The 25,277-nt window shown below is 35.8% G+C and overlaps 1 protein-coding gene across 1 annotated transcript; it reads right to left on the bottom strand.

The window, feature by feature from the left end:
* Nucleotides 1–1,759: 1,759 nt before the first annotated feature.
* TNFSF4 (TNF superfamily member 4) lies at nucleotides 1,760–24,056 on the bottom strand. Its single transcript, XM_074264634.1, has 3 exons — nucleotides 23,809–24,056; nucleotides 6,046–6,088; nucleotides 1,760–3,479 (listed from the first exon to the last, which is right to left on the bottom strand). Exons 1-3 carry the CDS (start codon nucleotides 23,950–23,952, stop codon nucleotides 3,127–3,129), a joined length of 540 nt encoding a protein of 179 aa, XP_074120735.1. The 5' UTR covers nucleotides 23,953–24,056; the 3' UTR covers nucleotides 1,760–3,126.
* Between the last annotated feature and the right edge of the window lie 1,221 nt (nucleotides 24,057–25,277).

A 25,277-nucleotide genomic window follows, 5' to 3' on the forward strand; every position in this document is an offset into this window, starting at 1 on the left:
AAAGGCTCACTTAACCAAAAGACACATCTAACAACTCCAGTTCTTTAAGAAATAACCAAGAAGGACCACATAGTTTAAAAGAGAGAAGATGGCACTTGGAGCAGCCTAAACAGATGTCATGAAGTCCTTCCTGAAGTATATTCATCTAATTCATTGGAGATCGCCTTTAAACTTTCACTGAAAGTTAATTTACTCTTATATGTATTTCTAACAACATTATATTTTACCATAAAACAGGCTGGGGTATGTGCAAAAATGCTTGTGGCAACCTTTTTTGTAGTGGCAAGAAACTGAAAACTGAGTGGATGTCCATCAGTTGGAGAATGGCTGAATAAGATATGGTACATGAATGTTATGTAATATTATTGTTCTGTAAGAACTGATCAGCAGGATGAGGCCTGAAGAGACTTATATGAACTGATGCTAAGTAAAATGAGCAGAACCAGGAGATCATTACACATGGCAATAGCAGAATTATATGATGATCAATTCTGATGGACATGGCTCTCTTCAACAGTGAGATGATTCAGGCCAGTTCAAAAAGTCTTGTGATGAAAAGAGTCATTTGCACCCACAGAGAGGACTGTGGGAACTGAATATGAATCACAACATAGTATTTTTATTCTTTTTGTTGTTATATGCTTGCATTTTGGTTTTTTCTCTTTTTTCTTTTTTATCTGATTTTTCTTATGTGGCATGATATTTGTAGAAATTTGTACAGAGAATTGCACATGTTAAACATATATTGGAATACTTGCCATCTAGGGAAGAGGGTAAGGAGAAGGGAGGGAAAAAATTAGAATACAAGATTTTGTAAGGGTGAATGTTAAAAATTATCCATTTATATATTTTGAAAATAAAAAGCTTTAATTAAAAATAAATTTAAAATTACAAAAAAAGGTTGGGCAAGGGTGCTGCTATGGATGCCTGACTACCTACTTTGTGCTACCATGCAATAAAAAAAGAAGCATCTGAGACAAAAAAAAAAAAAACTATAAAAGCTAGACACAAAATAAATCACTCTAGGATCATTTAATATGGAGACACATAGCTCTAACTACCTTAATAGACTGTGAGGGCATTATAGTATTACACCCATTTGATGTTCATAATGAGGACATTGAATCATGGGGTCATGAATCAGAGAAGCCTGAGGTATCCATTTAACTCAACTCACACAGCAAAGGGATCCCCACTATGACCCATCCCATAAAGTAGTCATTTAATTCCTACTTTAAGATCCAAGGACAGAGGAGCCTGCCTCTCCTCTAAGGAAACAATTTGGACAGCTCTCATCTAAATTTGCCTTTCACACAGTTCTCCTGGTTCTTCATTTTAGGGCCAAATATTTAATTTGGCTATTACTTACTAATTAATAATAATAAAAAGAAGCAGAATATATCTACTCTGTGTTTTGCACTTGAAGATACATGAAGATAGTTTTAAGAACTCCTTGATTCTTCTTTTCTTCAACAAATCTATATATGAAGATCACAGAATTAGAGCTAGAAAGCGATATAGAGGTTGTTTAGTTCAACCCCCCTTATCTACATAGGAAGAAACCAAGGCCCAGAGAGGTGTGATACTTGCTTCAACTCACATAAGTAGTAAGTAGCAAGGGTAGGATTGTAATTCGGGATCTCTAGTTTCAAATCTTATACTTTTTCTATTGCATGAAACAATTAAGAAAATAATTACCAACTATGATTAATCAATACTTCAAAGAACAAGATGTGTTTTAGAAAGAGTTTCATCAAAATGGTTAAAAATAAAATTTTATTTTAGCATTTAGAAGTTTTATGATACTGAACAACTCAAAGCAATTTTAAATAAATAAAGTTTGACCACTTCAAGTTAACTAGGCATATATCAGCTGTATCAAATTAATTCCCATCACATGAGGAATGAAATCAGCTAAGCACAAATGTCTCTGCTTCTTCCTGTTACCAACCGTGCATTGTCCATGACATAGTGAAAGTCTTAAGGTCTTTCCAGAAAGAGAGATGTATTCCTTCTCATGGATGATTTGTATTTGTTACCTGCTGGCACCAAGATGCATTTGTCAACATGCTTATATTATTCCTGAAACACAATCATGGCAGTGACAACAAGGGTTCAGGAGTAAAGGTAACTGGACATAAATAAAAGTATGTCTATGTGCCTGAGTACAGCTGTTATTCAATCTTTTTTTAATCATAACTGACTCTTTATGACTCCATTGTGGGTTTTCTTGGCAAAGATGCTGTGTGATTTGCCATATCCTTCTCCAGCTTATTTCATAGATAAGGATACTGAGAGAAACAGAGTTAAGTAATTTTCCCAGGATCACATAGTAAGTGTCTAAAATCAGCTTTGAACTGAGGGAGCGGTCTTCCTGTCTCCAGAATCAACATTTTATCCACTGTACCATCTACCTGCCTCACTTAGTATAGAATAGGTGCTTAATAAATGCTAGTTGACTTACTGACTACATGTGGGAAGAAGGGTATATGTATATTATTCTTCCTCCATATTATAGATCATTTGTTCCTCTTCCCAAAATAACTGCTTCACTTCTTGTCATCTTTAACCATCAGCATCACTCACCCCACCTCACCCTGAGTAGACAGTCTTTACAAGATTATTTTTCCACTTTAGAAATTTCTCTTTCTATTATTTTCTTTGCATTGCTAAGAATGTGTCATAGCACCACAGTCAGAGCCATATTTATGCATCAGGTTTATATCTACACACAAAGTATGAAGCAAAATATGTAATAAGGATGTGTGTAGAAAAGAGGGGACAAGGAGTATAGAAGGACAAGAAGCTAAAGGAAAAAATAGTGTTCCTTATATGACCATCCTCATCAAAACCTGATGGTTTCCCACAATTTATTTTTTCCCATTTAAAGCAGATCGCCAATACTCCCAACATAAATGGCATGCAGATTGCCCAGAAATCAAGTAATACATCAAGTAGATTTCCACTGTACCCCTGAGAAAAAAATTGAGCATCTGGTCATTGCCCAAGATATGCACTTGGTTGGAACTATGGCTCCATCATATCCATGGTAGAATAAGTCTTTCTGTCCAATCCCAGTTGGTTTTTGGTGGTGATGGTAGACTTGGATCTCTTCATCTCAATTCTTCATTTGCCACAGAAGTTATCATTAGTCAATTGAATGAGGCTTATTTCACCTTTATGGAACCAAAGTTTTGTCGAGGACATATTTTGGGGTACCACTCTCTGGTAGATCGAGTCTCCATATCTTAAGTAGACCACAGCAACAGAGTTGACATATTGTTTGGAGAAAACATTTGAGAAAAAGTGAAAACTATCATTCCGATAATGAAAGTCGATATTAGGAGTTTGGGAGAAGAAGCCCTTCAAACTTAACAGGTAAAAACCATCACATCTGATCTTGAGGGAGTTGTTTTGCACCTCAATGGATCCAAAATGACCAGAAGATTGTAAGGTAAAGCCATTCTTATCATCATAATCTAGCAAAAATAAAGGAAAGAGAATGTTCAAGGTTATAAACAGAAAAATCCTGTTTACTTTAGAGCATTAGCTGCCTCTCATTATTGATTATAAAGCTGGGCAAAGCCATAGAAGTCATCTAACTCAAACACCTCATAGTACAGATGAGAAAACTGAAGTGCAGGAAACTTATAAGTGGCTTGTCCAGTGTTACACAGTCAAGAGATGTTCAAGATGGGATTACATGGCTTTAAATGTATCTGAGGTATGATCTGAACCCACCAGAGCTGAATCCAAGTCCATAAGTCTAAATTGTGCTGTTTCATATAGGAATATTATAACTTATATCTTGAGAATAGCAGTGTCAGCTGTAAAAATTAGGCCTGACCTGAGTACATAAAATGGAAAGAAGGCAATGGGTCCCATGGACTTTTGCTAGACTAGACACTTTTTGTTTGTTGTTGAGGTCTCTTTTTTAGAAAACATATATGCTATAGGTCAGTGTTTATGTTACCATGAAGATATAATAACCATATTGATTAGGACAAATTAGAATGGAATTAGAATTCCATTTTGAATTTGGAGGGGGAAGATTGCCAATTTCATTTTTTTTGTTAATTCCTAAGATAAGGCCCAGGAGAAGGAATACATCTCTATGTACACATACACATGTACATATGGTTGTCTATGCATATCTATACAGTGAATATCAATATTTTTAATAAAAGAGGTATGAATTCTTTAATAAAAAGATTTCATTTAATTGAATTAAAAAAAACATTACTTCCAGCAAAACATCACAAATTTCAAATTCTTTAGAAAATATTATATATGTCACTGTAATCAAAAAACAATTCCCTGGGAGAGCCAATACTCTGGGATTGAACCTCCTTAAGCATAGTTGGACTTGTCTTCCAATAACAGACGTAGAATCCATCAACATGCATATGCTCAAAACCTTCCTACAAGGTAGGGCCCACCATTCTTTCTTCTCTGACATAGACTTAAAGGAATCAAGGTGACTTGTACACCATGCCATGATGGGACTTTAGCCATAGATATATAGATATATAGATCTATATAGATCTATATAGATATATATATAGCTATGTGTATGTGTATGTGTGTGTAAAAACGGAAATATGTATGTATTGTTATTGCATGCTATACTAAGTATATAAATGTGATACTTTTTTGGTACATGTTTGTGTGTATGTATACATGCAAATACATACATGTTTTCTAGTGGTGTTGCTGTTTTTAACTTAGGAGGTAGAAAAGAAATTGCTATTATGATTCGACTTAAAAATAAATGTGTATACACACATATATACAACTTGTTGCTATTTTTATGCAGTCATTTCTTCCAAATCTCCATGGCCCAATTTGAGGATTTCTTAGCAAAGATGCTAGAGTGATTTGCTATTTTCTTTTCCATCTTATTTTACAGATGAGAAACTGAGGCAAACAGGGTTAAGTGCCTTGCCTCCGGTCCATGTATACATACACACACACACATATACATTCACACACACACATATATATGTATATAAATTAACTCACAAACATACATATTTTTAGGCAGCATAACATAGTATACAAAGGAATGGCCTTGAAATCAAGAAAATCTGGATCCAGTTAAGCCCTGCCTCTTATTACATAAAGGCTGTATATCTATTAATAAATCATTTGATCTCTCAGTATCCTAGGTAGCCCGGGTTCTTAACCTGGGATCTGTGAACTTTTTAATATGCTGATAACTAAGTTTCAATAAACCTTATCCAGAGTTCCCCCACTATAAGTGTTCTATTTTATATATTGAAAAACATTATTCTTTAAAAAAAAAAAAAAAAAGGCTCATGGGCTTCATAAGACTGCCCAAAAGGTCTGAGATGCTAATAGGTTAAAAACTCCTGCCCTAAAACAGTTATCAACCAGCATCTGTGGGAATGGTTTCCATACTGGAGTCCTTCACACAATTGAAATCATAAGCCCTGACCCATGTGAAAGGGTTACCAGTGACTTAATGTTATAGAGTAGTGAGGATGAGCAGTTTTTCACCTGATGCTACAGTCCTGCAAACTTCAGAGGCCATAAAAGGCCCCGACACTATTCTGAGTGGCTGAAAAAGAATAGAAGAGGTGCTGGCAATAGCACAGTAACTTCAGCCATATTCTGAGCTGAGACTAGGGGACAGGGTCAAAAGAAAGGAGGATGGTATTTATATTCTACCTTTCTGGTCAAAATTAGCTCATTCTTCTTCCTTACAGGGCCAGAAGAGCTGTATAGGGCAAAAATAATAGAGCAAAGAGTGCCTCTGGGACTCATATTGCATTTAAATTCGGACGTCCCCATTGCTGAATTTCTTGCATGCCTGGTACCTACAGTCCATCCCAACTTGTATGTTCCAATAAATATATAAATTTGCTCCCACTGTCTAAAATGAAAGAAGTACACAGTTCCTATGATCATCCTTTTTATTGTGCTCAAACTTCTATGTTGGAAGGAATTAAGAAACAAAAACATGTTTGAAAATTTATATTCTACTGGTAATTTGGGGATTCTTTAATCTTGTGCAATACTTACCCAAAAGATGTACTTTAACACTCTCATTCTTTGACTTCGGAGGCTAAAAAGAAAGAGACTTTTTTTTTAGAAAAACAAATGCCAATAAAATCCACAAATCACATTTAATAAAGAGGTGGAAATAAATCAAATAATCAATCAATAAGTATCTATTGACCAGGCACTGTGTTAAATATTGGGATTACAAAGATAAAATGTAAGCAATCCTAATCTTCAATGAATTTATATGGCTACAGAAGGAGAGGAGAGGAGAAAAGAAGAGAGAGAGGATCTCTACAATAGGGATACCATGATGGTAGAAAGGATGAGATTTCACAGTGTATTACACACAGGAGGTGAGTATGAATGAGTGAGATGTTCAGGATGACCCAGGATACAAATCTGGGTCATCAGTAGGATGGCGGTACCCTCCATAACAGTGGTGCAGTTAGAGAGTGTGGGTTTTGGAAAGGTGAGTTCTGTCTTACAAATACTGAATATGAAATTCCCAAAGAAACAACAAGTTCAAACCAAGACTTAAGTCAACCCATTTCTTGGAACCCAAATTTCATTAGATGGATGACATTTATATAGCTCTTTGAAGTTTACAAACTACTTTACTTGAATTTTGTAAATTGACTATCACAATAACTCTGGGAAGCATGTACCATAATTTTTACTGTCCTTAAATTACTGAAGAGGGGAACTGAGGCTCGAGATGTAAGTGACCTATCCAGGCATTGAGTAAGACACATCAGAGATAGCTTGTTAAGCAACACCTTTCTAACTTCAAATCCAATACTTTACTATATGTCTCAAGGACTCAGAGATGGAAATGATCTTAATGATTTTCTAAGCCAAACCTCTCATTTTATAGAGTCTTGCTCAAAATCACATAAGTCATAACAGAACTAGAGCTCAAATCAATGTTCTCTGACTTCAAATCATTTTCCAGAGTCCAGCTTTAGGCCAGTCTATTTCAATTCCCTATTTGTGTCCTATATCCTCCTTGCTATATTCATTAGTAGTTAAGGCCATTCTGTTTTTCCTATAAGGCTCCCAAAAGTTTATTATCAATTCCACCAATAACTATATCATTGTCTTTTATCTTGTTCTTTTCCCACAATGTGGCAGAAAGAACTTTTTGTAATATATTAAGTAGAGAGCTTGATTTCAGTTCTACAAGACCTAGGTTTAAACTGAATCTTCAGGGATTTCTAAGTATGTGATCCTGAATAAGTCTTTTAACCTTATATGACTCAGACAATGTAATGGATGTGTCCATTATTATTACAAGTTGGAGAAGAGTTTCTCCTCTCTCCTAATGTTCCTCCTCCCTCCTAATGTTCCTCCTCCCTCACCATCACCACTGCTAAAAACACATATCTCCATGTGTTCTTCTATTTATGTTATTTAAAAAGTCATCCCTAGTTTAAAAAGATAAATCCATCAGGCCCTGAGAACTCAAACTTTACTACCAGGCCATGGTAATATCAGTGGCAACTTTTGATTTCCAGATGATGCAAGAATGTTTGATCATTTAAAGATTTAAATGATCAAACTCAAATCATAGCCACATAAATATTTGCAACTTATATTTACTATCATGTGTGAGTAGGAATATAATCTTTTGGGGAACTATATGACTGTTGACCATTGACAAACTAGATGATGTCAGGAGATCATGTCAACCTCTTAACATATCATCAAAATAAACATTTATCATTCAATTCAGAAAAAGCTCTTAGTGAATTGTGATGTGATATCAGGAAATACATCTTTGGCTGCTTCTATATCGTACCTCAAGGCTCCCCCCCAAAAAAACAAGGTCATTCAATTCCAAATAACCTGAGCCTAAAGCTATAAGATAATTTTGATTCAATTGAGAATACCAGAGTGGCTCAGTTTTTGGACTTCCAGATATCAAATGCTGAAACTGAACTAATTGTCAAGGGGAAAAAATAATTTACTCTCTCAAAGTCTGTTTCCTTATCTGCAAGATAGGATTAAAAATACCTGGAACAACTGTGAGGCACAATTAAGATAATAGATACCCAGTTCTGCAAAATGCAAAGTGCCTAATAAATTATTAGGAAGAGTTGAAGGAATTTGGGGTGTAGAGCCGAAAGATTTGAATAGGTACATAGTACAAATATTTAAGTATTTTATAATGTGTCATGTAAAAGTGAGATTGGACTTATTATGTATATCCCTAGAAGGCAGAAGCTAGACCAATTAATAGAAATTCACTTAAAAAAAAATAATGGTAATGCCTAAAGCTATTTAACAATGGCATAGGATGACTTAAAGGATAGCTGGATCCAAATTATTAGTACAAATGTTTAAGAGGAGGATGGATGATCACTTGTCCAAGTGATGGGATAAAAAGAGCCCTGTATATCTGGGTAAAAGTCCTGAATTCTAATACCAACTATGTCACTTACTAGCCATGTGCCTGTGAAAGTCATAACTTCTCTGACTTTCAGTTCTCTTGTCCATAAAATGGCAATTAAGATATTCATATCATTTACTCAACTAGGTAAATTGTTGCTAGAAAAAGATCTCATCCTCCTCATGCCAGGAAACTGAATCACTTCTGTATGAATTGTCTTAGGAAGATTCTGAAAATCACCTGGTGTTAAGGACCACAGCTAAGTGTGAAAGCCAGAAAGCCTGTAAAGGGTTAAAGAGGAGTGTACCATTAAGGGGCGGGCTGGTTCTCTGAAAACCCAAACAGCTGTGAATCATACACTTGAAGGATTGCAAATTAGCCTTTGCTGCCTCAGATGTTGCTTATGAATTGGAAATAAAATAAATCAGAGGCAAGAGGGAAGAGGAGAGAGGTCAGAGAATGCAATTGCCTCTCAGTCTCCTTGTATCCTTATCATCTTCTCACATGAAGAGATCTATTCTGCTGGTCAGAAGTAGATACCCAGCAGCCACTAGCAGGTGGCTCTGGAACACCCAGCAGCCACTAGCAAGTTGCTGCTGTAACAAGCTGGCAGGATAAGATACCAGGCACTGAGGTCCTTGCTTGAACTTTGCCAAGCAGTTGCAGAAAGTGTAACCCTGTTGGGCTGGGCCCATTGTTTGAATGCCAAAGGTATGCTTGCCAAAAAGTTTACTTTATGAACAACTCACCCAAGGCAAGTACTCCCAAGGTGGTCAGAAAAAGTGATACAAAGACACTTCCAAGGTTTCTCTTAAGGACTTTAGAATTGATTTAACATATGAGAGACACTGGCATGGACCATGCAGCCTAATGTTCCATGAGCAAAGCAGAATTGAATCAGCTCAAAAGAACTGGACGATGCACAAAGTTAGAGAATCCACCCCATGTGTTTATAGGGACCTTTCTAAGCTCATACTGTTCTGATCAGCTACAGTCAGACACACTGTAATTAGACTCTAACATAGTGATATCATTTTGGTCCTTCTTGAGAATGAAGGCCAGCAACCAAGCATCCTTATGCCAATGAAATCATGGGTCCAGTTTCTCTTCCTATAGCACAATAATCGGTATGAATGAAACATTATAATTACAGGAAAATATGCATTAAATTACACATGATGAGAATGTGGGGTGGAAGGGAGATTCACATTCTGTTTTGGTGAAGGGAGTAGTCCCACAGATGAAATCACTGATCCATCAAAATGTTTCATTGAAGATTTTTACATCCAGCAGAAGATTAGATTATATACCCCTTACAGTTCCTTTGAGTTCCTCAACATTATGTATAATTGTATGTGCTGTTCAGACACTCCTAGCATGTAAGCGTTTCCTTTATCTGCTACCTGAAGAAAAAAATTAGTCCTTGGCATTTGAGAAAGTACTCGACTATAAGAAGGAAAAAGAATTAGGGAAAAGGGACTAGAGAACAGAAGAACAAGATAGTAGGTGAGAACTTGTCATTTCTGCAAAATTGACAGCTCTTTCACATAGTTGATTTTGGCATTAGGGGAGAGATTTGTTTTCATAACCTAGAGAGTGAGCTGCAGGAAGCCATGTCCCCGCCTCCACCCCACAGTAACTGAAGGCTTCTGAAACATGAGATTTCAGTGGGGGAATACCCAATCAAAGAGAAATCTCTCACTTCTTTTTAAAGTGGAAACACAAGTTGTGTCAACTCCAATCAAAACAGGACAGTAATACAATCATAATTTCTAATCCTGTCCTAAGAGTTAGCTCAAGTCCACATTGCTAGGGGGTGGGCACTCAGAAATACTAAATAATGTGCACTATAACTATGTCCCTTTGTTTGCCTTCCTCCCCATCATAGAAAAATGGATGTTATTCTAACTTTAAAATAAAGCAAATTAGGAAAATTGTCTCATCTTGTCAGACTTTTAAAAAACTGCATTTCAGAAAGACAAATATTTGGATCTTTAGAAAAAGGAAAAGATTGGCACCTTCATAATAAAGGCACATGTTTACATTTTGTTCATTGGCAATATTCTCAAATGTATAATTAAAGGGATGGTAAACAAACACCTAGAGAAGGAAGCCTACCTAAGAGTGAGAATGACTTCATCAAAAACAAGTCATTCAAGATCAATCTCGCTTCCTTTTTTTATGGAGTTCCTAGATTGTCTCTCAAAATAATGCTAAAGACAATAATATAACTAGATTTAAGCAAAGCATTCAGCAAATTTTTGCATGATTCTTTTTGGGGGGGAATGCAAAGACATGGGCTAAATGGTAGTAAGGTAGATTTTGAATTTGAACAACTAGACCCAAAGAGTAGTTATGAAAGGATCATTTTAAGGATCATTTAGAGAGAGGCCTATGCCGCTAGTTCAAGGCATTGAACAATTCGCTGTTCAAATTGTTTTTCAATCATTTAGATTAAAGTATCATTTGGACACACAAAAAAAAATCAGAAGCTAATACATTGAATGACAGGTTATGAATTATTGGACTAAAACCGACAAAATTTTATAGGAATAAATGGTGACTTGTACACTTTGAATTTAAAAAAGAAAGAAATTAAGATAAGAAGTACAGAATGTAAGGGGTAGTATGACTAGACAGATCTGGAGATTTTAAGATATTTTAAGCTATATGATTCAATATTGTAATATGGGCCCAAAGTAGATCTTAGATCTCACTTAAGTGTTCAAAATAGCCTTACTGCCCTCCACTGTGGTCAGACTTTTCCTAGAATATTGTTTGTTCTGGGCACCAGAGTTAGGAAGGATATTAATAATCTGGATAGCATTCACAAGACATCAGAATGTTAAAGGATCTTGAAATCACAGCATACAAGGGTCTTGAAAGAACTATGAAGATGGGACATAGATGACTATCTATTACCTCCAGAAGCAATATGAAATTCTCTGGTTGCCATCGAAAGCCCTTTATAACCCAATCTTCTACTTGTTGGTCCAAGAATGTTGGCTTCCGCAAACAAGATGTTCCTTCTTTCAGCTCTCTCCGGCTACCCCCTAGGCCTGGTATATTCTTTCTCCTCCACTCTGCCTACTGATCTCCATGACTTCCTCTAATTCTCATCTAAAATCCCACCTTCTATAGGAAATCTTCCCCAATCCTTCTTAATTCCAGTGCCTTCTCTATTTTAATTATTTCTTATTCTGTTTACAGCTTGTTTTGTGTATATTTCCTTACATGTTATTTCCCCTCATTGAAATGTAAGCTCCTTGAGGACAGGGATTATCTTTTGACTCTTTTGTATTCCCAGTACTTAGCATGATGTCTGTCACATAGTAGGTACTAACTAAATGTTGATTGATTGATATGATATTTCTTTCAAGTGTGTGTAGGACTGTGATCCTGAAGAGGAATTCACTTACTCTGCTAGAATACAAAAGCAGAACTAGGAGCAAATCATAAAAGATGTCGATATTTGCATTCAGTGGAATGGAATGCCTTGGGAGGCAGGAATTTCTCTTTCAAATGAGTCCATCAATCAAAAGCTGAATGATTACCCATTGGGAATATACAAACAGGTCTTGCTCACATTTGAGTTGAATTGGATAGATTGGATCTCAGACTCCAAATCTGAGGTTCTATGATTTTGTGTGTGGGTGTGTAATTGGAAGGAAGTGACTACTGTTGTTCCTCTACCCACCATCTGAGCATAGGTCATCTCCATAAAGTTAAAGGTTTCATTACCTTTCATGAATATTACTTTAACATTACATATTAGCTACTTGACTCAGAAGTAAAATAATACAGTGGAAGGCTTACATCTGGGCTACTAATCCATCTCATTGACAAACTAGCTATATGACCTTAGGAGATCTGTGCCTTGGTTTCTTCATGGAGATGGATTCAATTTCTTATCTCTATTCTGGCTTTAAGAATGAATATTCATCATTATATTCATAGCTTCTGGTTATTTCTGAAAAATGAGAAAAAACTACTTTTCCCCAAATTATTTCATATCACAAACAATTCCAAGCCACACACAATTCCAAGCTATTTTCTCAATACACATGTGGTTTTAGTTGAATTAGTTGATTTCATCAGAATCCCATTGTTGTTGAGTCATTTTGGACTCTTGTGGCCCTCACATAAAGGCTTGTGATTTGAGGCAAAATTCTCAGAGGCGCCAGGCAACTTTTATGGGCCAGAGTTGCAGAGAGGGTACCCATATGCAATTCTGTATGGACTAAGAAGAGCCAATATTTACTTAGAACATATTGGTGAAACAAAAACTCAGAAGGCATGGAAACATCAACACAACTGAAAAGAATATGGATAAGTTAAACGCAAACTTTCTCTGGCAAATATCAGCAAATAATTCCAATTTCTTAAGCACAGGCCATATGCAATGTGTTGTTTGAGGTGCTAGGATTCAAAGTGCTAAAACAAGGAAAACTGTCTTCAAAGGGTTTGCATCTTATACACGAGCTAGAAGGCACCTCTTGAGCCTTGAATGAAATATCATTTAAAAGCACAAAAACATGGTTTTGAAAACATAACTTCATATGGGCAACAGATTTAGGGATCTCTGTACCCACTAAAAGATGGTCTGGAGTGGATTTGGAAAGTTTAAAGAACTGTCTAGATGTAACAGACATTATTATTCTATATTAATAAGCTTAAACTTCACTGAGTCTTTTGGACACAATAAATACATATATACAGAAAAATGCTTTGAATAGTAGGCAAATACTGTAAAAATACAAGCAATTCTTATAAACAGGAGCCCCAGTTTCTAATTAATTAAAAATGACTTTTTCTAAGTTTGCAAAATTCTCTACATCCATTGTCTCATTTGACAATGCATAAAGTATGTCCTAAGGTTAAGAAGGGAATTTTGAGGCATATTCTTAACCTTCGAGTTTAAATTAAAGAAGACAATTACTACATTCTCCCCAGTTACCTTAATGACATGATAAGAAACAAAACACTGCTCTGTGAAAAACATATTTTATGTTGTAATTGTGGTTCTCTTCCTCCCCACAAACCTTTACCACTGAGTGAAGGCAAGAATGGGGTAAAAGGTACACTTTCCCTCAGGAGTCCAAGAGTCATCATTTACTACTGAATTGCAAATTATCATAACAACTAATATGCTAAGTTATAATTTTGCATACAATTCCTCCAAATTCTCAGAAATATGTCCAAATGCCTAGAAAGTGCTCCCCTTTATTGTCTCTCACAGAACTATCAAAAGTCTCCTTTCTCAATCCTATTTATATCAACCCAAGTTGTCAGATTTAATAGGTTTATGTGACTTTTGCATAATTGACAAAATTTGTGAATTAATGTTTCTTCTTCTGTTTTTAATCATTTCATCTAGATTTGTGTAAAACTGATTTAAATCCATGTTAGATTCACTCAGTTGTAATACTAATATCTAACATTTATATTGGGCTTTTAGATTTAAAAAACCATTTTGTAGTAATTATTTTCCTTGATGCTGACAATAACCCTATAATTCAGATCCTACAGATTAATTTTCCCCAATATTCAGATTAGTAGACTAAGACACAGAAAGATTAACTTTGGCAAAGATCTTTTGTCTAGTAAGTGACATATTCTCAAGTCTAGAGACCAGTGTCCTTTCATTAAAGCGCATTACAGTGGAGAAAGGAGCTATGATGTACCTGTTCTGTTACTAACCCACACCTACTACCCCCAAATTTTCATGGATTGAAACAGAAAACAGCATCTAAAAACCTTCAGAGGCGGTCTAAAAGAAAAAACAAATGCTGGAAGCTGGATTTTGAGCTATTCCCATCAGTAAAGAACTAGAACTCTGGTCCAATTTCAGTAGCTCATGTATGAAATGGAGATGGTGATCAACTAGAAACTCAATTGTTTGGCTTTTGAAATCCTTCATAACCTAAGCCCAAGCAAGCCTTCCAGTCTTATTACATATGACTCCTCATCCTCAATCCAGCAAAAGGAATTTACTGTTCTTCACACATGGCATATTCTTTCCCATATCTAGGTCTCTGCACAGGTTGTCACCAGTGATTAGAATTCATTCCCTTATCAGTTTTTCCTTTTGGTATCCCTAGTTTTCTTTAAGAATCATCTCAATAGAAGTAGCTAGTTGGTATAGTGGATAAAGCATCAGACCTGAAGTCAGAAGGACCTGAGTTCAAATCTAACCTTCAGAAACTTAACATTTCCTGGCTGTGTGATCCTGGACAAGTCACTTAACCCTGATTGCCTCAGGAAAAAAAATTAAAATTTAAAAAGAAGAATCATCTCAATACAAAGTAATACTATATTGTTCTAAGAACAACTTTCAATAGTTAAGTCATTTTGTTTATTATAAATACTCAGACTAATCACAAAGGACCTATGAAAGATGATGTTATCTACATCCAGGGAAAGAACTGTTAAAGAGAAGTATGGATAGCATAGATTATATATATATATATATATATATATATATATATATATATATATATATATATAGTGATAGCCTTCTCTAGGGTAGGATGGGGAGGGAGATAAAAAAATCATTAAAAGTACACAGCAGAGAATAAAAAAAATTGGAAGAAACATAGAAAAGCAGGGTAGCTTTGAAAATGATGCATAGTATTTATTACATAGCTATTTTTAAGTAAATTGTATAAAGTTAAAATTCATTGTTTTACACTGAATCCTCTTTTATGTTGTGCTGTGTACAAGGAAATGTCCTTTATTGTCTTTTTTAATATTTACATCCAAAATGAATAATTTTTAAAAAACACATTAAAAAAAGGATTCATCTCAAGTCAACCTTCTTCCTCATGAAACTTTTCTTGCTTCTCTTTGTCTCTCCCCTTGCATCTTTATTTTGTTCACCTTTTGTATATGTTTTTTTTGTCTCTCCCAGTATGCTTATAATCTCCTTGAGGGCAGGAACTGTTTCATCTTTGTATCCTCAGTTCTTAATAATTGTCTAGCATGTAGTAGGTGCTCAATAAAAACTTGCTTATTGAATGATTATAAAGTTACAGGTGATAGTACTTGTGTTATAGAGTTATAGGAGGCTCAAAATAGACAATGGATGTAAAGAATTTGGCAAATTTTGAAAAACTATAAAAAGTCATTTTAATTAATTAGGAAATGGGGCTCCTGTTTATAGGAGTTTCATGTATTTTTACAGTATTTTCCTACGACTCAAACCATTTTTCTGTGTATATATATTTATTGTGTGCCAAAAGACTCAGTGAAGTTTAAGCTTTAATAACTATTTTAATGGGATACATAAAATCTCACTATCAGTCCTCACAATTATCTCTGTAAAAGTAGAGGTGGAGGAGAACAATTTGTTCCAACTAGTCCACTAAAGCAGGTGCTGTGGAGTGCTTAGAACTTGGTCAGGCATTGAAGATGACTAGGTCATCCACTTCATCCTAGGCCACCACCAGTCTTTTTGGCTTTTGTATTGCCACTGGCTTTTGATGACTCAGGAAGAGAAAGTGAGGTAGGTGATTTTGTGTAACTCTGCTTCACTTAAGGCAAGTCAAGACAAGACTTATACTGTCACTAATCCTCTTCCAAAAAAATATGAACAACAATGAAGATACCTTCCTTCCTTCCTTCCTCTTTCTTTTTCTTTCTTTCTTCCTTCCTTCTTCCCTATTTTTCTTTCTTTCTTTTTCTCTTTCTTTCTTTCTTTTTTCTTTCTTTCTTTCTTTCTTTCTTTCTTTCTTTCTTTCTTTCTTTCTTTCTTTCTTTCTTTCTTTCTTTCTTTCTTTCTTTCTTTCTTTCTTTCTTTCTTTCTTTCTTTCTTTCTTTCTTTCTTTCTTTCTTTCTTTCTTTCTTTCTTTCTTTCTTGACTTGTGACTAATTGACATAACAAACTCCCAATGAGGAAATTCTCTTTACCAATATATAAATAAATAATATTTATTAAGACATTTCTATGCACAAAACACTCGAGAATATCCATTCATCTGGTGAATTTGAATAGAGTCCTTCCCAGAGAACCAATGTTGGCTACATAGCACATTGGACTTGAATTCAGTATGAAGTGGGTTAAAATCTTGCCCCTCATTATTTGCTTTCTCTATCACCTTGGACAGAAAAGCAAAATTGTCCCTATTCTCAAGGAGCTCACATTCTAATTGGGGAGAATCACACAAAGGAGGTTGCTGCTGCAAGGCAGATGGAAAGGCCCCAATTCTTTGAGGTATTATTACTGAAAAGCAAATGACAACGCACTTCCCCAACAGTTAACTAACATTGAAAAATCATGTATAGGTTTACAAAGATCTTTCCAAATATTAACTCATCAGATCCTCACAACTGCCCTGAGAATAGTATTATTAATTAGTAGTATTAGCATTAGTATATCCATTTTACCGATGGGGAAATTGGCACCAAGGCATTAAGTTGCTTGGCTGGGATCACTTCCTAAGAATTAAAGGCAGTATTTGAATGTTAGTTTTTGTTTCAAGTTCAACTGCTCCACCTAGTGGTCCACAATCTCATATCCATTAATTTAAAAAAATTAATCAAGTCTTTGGTGTTACCATAATTTGATAGTGTAGGATTGTGGTAGCAGGAACTTTCTGTTCTGGGTCTTTCATAGCTGTGGCTGCTAAGAAGGTGAGGGCTGTGTCACCTAATGAGGAAGTTGCTGGGTAGCAATCTGTACAAGCCAATCCTTTGCTGAGCTATGATAGTGGACATAAAGTAGTGTTTATTTCATGGGCTCTTGGGTTCAAACTCCTGGGCTGACTCCATCAGAGCTAGAGGGGACAAGCTGGTCAAGAGGGTAACCAGGAGTTTGATCTGTCTTCCCTTAGGGCAAGTGTTGCCCTGTAATTTATTATCTTAAACTAGAGAGTTGGCCTAGAGCACTGAGTATTTGAGCAATTTGTCCAGGAGTATGTACTGTCAGTAGGTGTCAGAAACCAGACTTACATGGAAGTCTTTCTGACCCTAAGGCTAGAGCTTTAAACTCTAGGTCAAGTTCTGTCTCTGGAAAGCTTAAAAAAAAAAAAAAAGAATAACTTATTCAACCACATTTGAAGAGAAAAAGATACAAAAATCCCCAAAACTATCTATGTTCAGAATATTTCTCATACTGTAAAAAAAAAAAGGTGCTTAACCATCTGCCTCCTCTTAATGCTTTCCTTGTGACTAATTTAATTTTCTGTCCCATTTAGTAATTTGTCATATGAGAATTAACTGTAATATATTAAGAATGGGCTGAGGAAATTCTTTTTTAATGTCTCCAGACCTCAACAAGTACAGCCAAAGAATAACACAGGTAGCCTGTCACCCTTACTACCTTCACAGAGTCTATTTCACTTTTTCTTTTGCTCCACATGCCACCAGACTCTTAAGTAGAAAAAAGATGTCTATTAACCTTAAGGCTATTTCAGGATGGGAGTCTGGAATCAGAACACTGGTAAGGAAGAGAGACAGGAGTTCTACCCCTCAACCAACTGTAACTCTATGATTTAAACAGGCCACATTTTCCCTCATTTCCCCATCTCTAAAATAAATGAGGTGAACTATGATCTCAGAACCTTCTTCATACTAGTGTTCTATGAAGTCATTAGTTGACCTTCAATTTATAGAGAAGTCATTCACAGCTCATGAGGAAAAGGCTGATTTTTTTTACCTGTTTCCTGAGATCAGACATGTGGTTTAGGGCTTTTTTTTACTGCAAGGTAGTTTACCAAAGAAAAGATTGACTTCACTAGTACAAGAATTCAGAGTTTGTTAGGAGGTCCACTATTTTGGAACAAACAAGTATTGGCTATCATTAAATCTAGTTATGATCTTGCATGAGCCAGATCTTAAATTTACATGGGGCTTTGAATCAATCCAGAAAGCCCTGAGTTTTCCTCGTGGGTGAGGTAAAGTCATGTCTTTCAACAAACATTCATTTAACATCGTCTGTGTGCAGAACTCAATGCTAGTCATGAGGGAAAGACTTAATTGTAAATTAGACATGGTCTTGCCTCATCTCGTACAGAACATAAGCACAAAAACCATTAAGAATCCTAACAACTTTCCTAATATCTCTTTAAGGTTTATAAATAGCTTACTTCCCAACAGACTTATGAGATGGGTAGCATAGGCAGTGTTATCTCTATTTTATGGATGAATTATACAAAATATTACACTATAAATGTTCATTCAAAGAGTTATAAAACCAAGCTTTAAGAGCTCCTTTTTTTCCCCCTCTGGTCAAACAGGGTTAATTAGCACTTGTTCCCATCAAATTTTTTTTTTTTTTTTTTTTTTTTTTTTTTTTGGTGGCAATCAGAGTTAAGTGACTTGCCCAGGATAACATAGCTAGTAAACATCTGAAATCCAATTTGAATTCAGGTCTTCCTGTCTCCAGGGCTGGTGTTCTACCCACTATGTCAGCTAATTGTATCTGCTTCCATTAATCTTAAGAGACTCCTTTGGGTCAATATTCTGACATCAATGAGTTCTCCTTTATCTTCTTTTCTCCTTCCCAAGAAGTAAAGCATGCTTATAATGGAAGTGATAAAAGTTGTCTGAATTTCACAGAGGAAAAGATCTCCTCTATTCCTAGTGAATGGCTAGATATACAAGACATCTTTTACCAAAGGTTTTTTCCCCACTAAAAAATAGTATGGGGTCTTAGAAAAGAGCTATGGATCTGTAGTCCAGAGAGGCAGATTAAAAAACTGCCTCCAGAAATTACTAGTTAAGACAAACTACTCCACCATTCAGCCTCAGTTTCCTCATCTGTAAAAAATGTAAAAAAGCAAAACAAAACCCTGAACTACTGATATATCGGGATTGTTATAAGGAGTTTGTTTTATAAAACTTAAATTGCCATGAAAATGGATACCATTAAAGGTATGTGCAGAGACATGAACTTCACTCCATCAGGACCTTTATTTCCTTCTACCTTTTTCTGTTCTAGCTATTCAGCAGAATCTACTGAGAATGGACCAGAAGACAGACAGTCCCTGAAGCTGGAAATAGGAAAGAGAATGAAATAATTGTTAGAAGGTAGAGATTTTGAGTAGCAATCTCAGAACCTGGGACAGAAAGCTAACTTGATTTGGGTCCTGCCCATTTCCTGTTAAGAAGTTCTTTGAAAGCAACGACATGCTTAATTACATAGAGAAACAAGCCATTTCCCAGGGGACACTCATTGAGACCTGTTTTAAATTCTGAGAAAGTAAATTTTCCTAAGCACTTAAATCTCAGTAAGTAGTTTCCTCATTGAAGGTTTCCATGAAATAAAACATAACATAGCAAGTGGTAAATTGAGAATATATTATAACAGTGGTGTCCTCTGGTGCTACTTTGGATTAACTCACAGTCTAAATTTGTCATCCTGAAATTCTTTGTTCTATGAAACAGTCAGTGACTTATCTGGGAACATGCACAGGCAGGGACAGGATTCTGACATAGAAATTACTTAAATTTAAAATTACACCTTTTGCATTTTTTAAAAATAAAGTAATTGTATATTCCTTACAAGAACTTGGAAAGCAGAGAGGGAAGGAGAAAGGAAGAGAGGAAGGGAAGAAGGGAAGGAGAAAGGAGAGGAGGAAGGAAGGGAGGGAGGGAGGAAGGAAGGAAGGAAGGAAGGAAGGAAGGAAGGAAGGAAGGAAGGAAGGAAGGAAGGAAGGAAGGAAGGAAGGAAGGAAGGAAGGAAGGAAGGAAGGAAGGAAGGAAGGAAGGAAGGAAGGAAAGTAGATATGCTTCAAACACTTCTGACTATATGAACATGAATGAGTCACTTCATCTCACTGACATTCAGTTTTCTCATTTGTAAAGTGGGAATACTAATTGCCAGCTACCTCACTGGTTTGCTATAAAGATCCATGCTTTGTATGGAAAGCACTTTGAACCAGAAAGTGATCTATTAAAATAAACTAGAATCACACTTTTCCAGCACAAAAGCAGTCTTTCCATTGAATAATGTAGGTTAAAACCTCAATACAACACAAAATATTTAATAGTTTGGACAAATGCTAAGAGCACTCAGGATATGTGGCTTCATCTTTATTATTCAGATTCAGATTTAGATTTATTATTCAGATAAGCCTATCTGAAATAATGTCCATGTGTTAATTTCTATCCTACTATTACTGAAGAGGTAAGGTCATATATCTGAGATCTCATAGCTTAATAGAACTGAAAAACTAATGAGTAGGACAAGGGAGTCTCCCAGTTGGAGTATCCAGAGAGGATCCCCAAAGCAACAATGCCCCCAAATGTCATAGTATGCTCACAGCCCTGCCCAAAATCCATTGAGCATACTCAGTCTCACTGGCATCCATTACCTCTCTTTTCTGCGTAATAGATCACTTACAAACCACTTTTCTCCCAACAACCCTTTGAAGTAGGTACCTTTAAATATTCTTATATTGATTTCCAGATAAGGATATTGAAGCCTACAGAACATTATTCCTTGACCAGAGCCTAACAAATCTCCTTGTCCTTAATAGGCATTCAATAAATGTTTGTTAAACAAATGTCACATGGTTACAAAGTAGCAGGTTTAGGATTTAAACCCAAATCTCCTAATTCCAAGTCTGTCACTCGTGCCTCTGACTTCTTTTCAGAGCATCAGGGCAGCACAGTGGGTAAAGCATTTACCCTGGAGTGAAGAAGACTCACTTCACAGATATCTTGATATTTCCTAGCTGTGTGACCTTAGGCAAGTCAATTTACCCCTACCTTCCTCAGTTTCCTCAACCATAAAATGGAATTTATAATTGCACCTATTTCCCAGAGTGGTTATGAGAATTAAATGAGGTAATATTTGTAAAATGCTTAGCATAGGGCTTGATAACTAGAAGATCTATAGAAATAATAGCTATTCAGTAATGAACTGAACCAGCTACACCCAGCAAAAGAACTCTAGGAGATGACTATGAACCACTACATAGAATTCCCAATCCCTCTAATTTTGTCCGCCTGCATTTTGGATTTCCTTCACAGGCTAAATGTGCACTATTTCAAGGTCTGATTCTTTTTGTACAGCAAAACAATTGTTTGTACATGTATATACATATATATGTATATATATGTATATATATATTGTATTTAATTTATACTTTAACATATGTAACATGTATTGGTCAACCTGCCATCTGGGGGGGGGGGGCAAGGAGGGGAAAAATTAGAACAAAAGGTTTGGCAGTGCTCAATGTTGTAAAATTACCCATGTATATATATCTGGTAAATAAAAACTATTATAATTTAAAAAAGAAATAATAGCTATTATATATACATGATTATCATTATTATTATAATTGTGAGCACTTAGGAATTTAGGTATCAATCCTCTCTGAAGGCAAGAATTATTCCTCTTTTGTTTTTGTATTCCCAATATTTAGCATTAGTATCTGGCACATGCATAGCGGGGACATAATAAATTCTTCTTGCTTAATCATTTTGTACCTAATAACCATTCTTCCCCTCACTAACTTTAGCATCTGCCTGGTTATTGATAACTTTAATTGTAGACAGTTGCTTAGACCATGATTCATGCATAATTACTATTTCCTACACACATTCCAGGATACTCCCTCAATGCAACAAGACAGAAAGACATTGAATCAACTATCTGTAGGCTATCTTACATCACTGCACCATAGTAAAGAAGCATGTGTCCTTGTGGTTATTTGATGAAGTGTTGACAGTTTACAGAATATGATGAAAATACTCTGCTGTGCTATTTCTGGTTGTCATGTTTATTTTCTTCTCAGAGAAGTTGAATTGTGGTATATGTCATGACTATCTTCCCATAAATCTTTTCTTACTCACTTTCCTTCCCCTCTCTCCTACTCTTCCCTACTTTCAAGTTTACTTAAATGAATCTATGTAAATGTAGATAGGAGGAAGGAGAAGTGTTTTGCCTTGAAGATCTGGAAATATAAAACTGTTGGACCTTTTAGCTCTCCTCATATAATTGCACAAGCAAACATCTTTTTGTGGTCCAGAAGAAACCACACTTTCTCCTAAGTCCCCACTGCTCTTATACCTCCATTTCCTGTGGGTAGAGTAAGGCCCAGGCATATTCTGGAGTTGTACCCCTCAACTACTACCACCTTCTTCTCGTTCTGGCACAGCTCAGATGGCCCAGCTTTGAGGTACACCTCAGGAAAGTAGTTTCTTCCTTTGTTGACTCTGTGCCAAGAAGGGGCTCATCAGTCCCAACAATCTAAATAAAAAGTCACTTAAGGAAAGTAGATACTCTCCAAAATTAGCCATTGATCTGAATTGATATATTTCATTTGGCTGAGCCAATAGGAGTTCTCTGGTTCTAAGAACAGTGTTCCCTAGGAAAAGAGAGTCATTAGGGAAGAGAAGAGGACAATGGTACTCTAGGAAAGAGAAAGCAAACATAATAGAGGAAATAATATAAATTCTTCATCAGATAATAGGGAAGGGAAGGAAAAGAAATTTGAGGAGAAGGAGAAAGGAAAGGAAGAAGAAAAAGAAAAAGAAGGAGAAGGAAAAGGGGGATAGAAGGAGGAGGGGAATGGAAAGAGGAGGAAAAGGAAGAGGAGAAAGAAGAAGGGAAGAAAAAAGAAGAAGGGAGAAGAGAAAAAGAAGGAAGAGGGGGGAAAAGGGGGGAAAGAAAGAGGATATGGAAAACAGGATAAGAGAAGGAGAAAGAGGAAAGGAAGAGAAGGAGAAAAAAGGAGGAAGTGAATAAAGAAGAAGTAGAAAAAGAAACAGAAGAAACAAAGAAAGATGTATCAGCTGCCCATTCATTCTGCATCACATAATGGACAAAGTACAATAGAAAACAGTGATTTAATTGATATTTTCCACCCATCACTGGTAAAGGTGGGTTTTTATTTGGATTATTCATTTAAAAGCTTTATAGTGGATATGTATATACAAATATTAGTCATTTTGTAATTATAGCAACCAAAAAGATTTCAGGTTAGGATTCCCTTAATTTTTCTATTTATACCTTGTGCTTTTTGTGGGAGAGGAGGAAAACATCATGCCTTCTAAGGTTTCTGTTATCCCTGTTGTTAAAACTCTTATTAGACATGTTACTAAAAAAGAATAAAAATCCAAATATAGAGAGTAGCACCACAGTTGAAGATTTGGCAGGGAAAAAAAACAAAGACAAAGAAAATCAAACACACCCATAAACTAAATATGTCTTAGGGGTTTCGAGGCTTCCAAACTACTCCCTAGCCTTACAACTACCAAAGGAAGAAAGAAGGAAAAAAGGAAATAGCCTGAGATTAATATTTTAGGAAGAAAAACTTTCAGCCTTGGCCTTTGGATTGTTCTCGGTTATCCCTTTTTTAGCTGAGCTTTACAAGGTTTAAAAGAAAAAAAAAAGAAAAGAAAAAAAGAAAGGGGGGGAAAAGGTGAGTAAGAAGTCTTACCTCAGAAGTCCTCCAAATGTAGATCAAGCATGCAAGCAATACTATCCATTGGATCACAGAAGACACCAGCAATAGTTTATTAACAATGGAGCTCTGCTTTGGCAGGTTCTCACTTCTTGTCTGCAATGGTTGACCCCCTTCCATTTTCTAACTCCAACCAAAGGAAAAATGAAAGGATGAAGGGGAACCCTGAGTCAGTAAATGGTGACCTCTTCCAAGGGAAAGGAAAAAAAAATGATCAAGCAAACTAGCCAGTAGATAATCTCAGAATCAAAGTTAAAGAAAATGAGTGGTTAAAGGGGCAGCCTCAGCTTTATATGCTATGTCTCTTGCAGGCAGGCGGGGAACTTCTTTGTGACTAATCTGAATTTCCCCTTTACTTACTTTCTTTTTTTTCCCCTCTGGGCTTACAGAGAGGTTGTTTTTGTGGCATTCCAGTTTAGAGTTGAGTAGCCCAAAATGATAGAGTCATAAAAGTATGCAATTTTCTTTATTTCTCATTACCATACTTTGGTGATGGGTCTTTTGAAGATCATTGTCACTCATTGATACAGGCATGAATATAGCTGTCCCTTCTAGTTGCAAGGCATGTGTTAGCCATTTTTAGAGGTCTTTTATTTTTTTAATAATAGGTTTTGATTTTCAAAATATATGCAAAGATAACTTTCAACATTCAAGTGGTCTTTTATTTTATTTGGGGATTAGGGAGAGAGAGGAAAGGATGTATGTCATTCCATCATTCCCAATTTCTCTGGTATAGAAACTGCAGTTCTTATAGGAATGGATGGAAGTGAAGAAGAGAGAAGAGGTAGGATGGTTTACATTTCATTTGAGTTGAATGAATGATAAAGAGAGACACGTTCTACATAGACCCAGTTCTTTGAGGAAGGTTTAGAAAAGGATAGTTTCAGGTTCTCGGGAAAGGAACTGAGACAGTATCTTGCCTCTTTTCCTTATCTTACACCTCTTCCCCAATAAGTGCTGGTTGAATGAATGAAACAATGCAATCCCTTCAGTTACTTATTTTCCACAAAGAAAATAAGGTAGAAACTAGAATTCAAATTTTGAAAATATAAGCATTCTATTTACCAATCAAATTTTCACCACTGAAGCAAAAAGCATATTGCTAGAATGGTGTTAATGCTTTTAATGAAATTCAGCTTGTGCAATACCATACAAAATTTTACTGGGAGACTACCAGGAACTCATAAGAAAATATTCTATTCCTAACTGGCTATGTAACTTAAAGCAAGTCACTTAAACTCTATGAGATACACCATTATCTCATCTACTAAATAAAGAAAAACTTTTACCAGAAAAGAGAGAGGCAGGGACAAGCAGGATGAGATAATCTTTGGACACTTCTAATTTTATAATGTATAACCCTGATTTCTGCTTTTGGGTCTTATAATCAGAAAGCCCTGGATTTGCACTTCATTCTCTAGTTACTTATGCCAGTTATGCTAATA

The sequence above is a fragment of the Sminthopsis crassicaudata genome, chromosome 4 (genome assembly GCF_048593235.1).
Source record: "Sminthopsis crassicaudata isolate SCR6 chromosome 4, ASM4859323v1, whole genome shotgun sequence".
In the NCBI taxonomy this organism is placed as follows: Eukaryota; Metazoa; Chordata; class Mammalia; order Dasyuromorphia; family Dasyuridae; genus Sminthopsis; species Sminthopsis crassicaudata.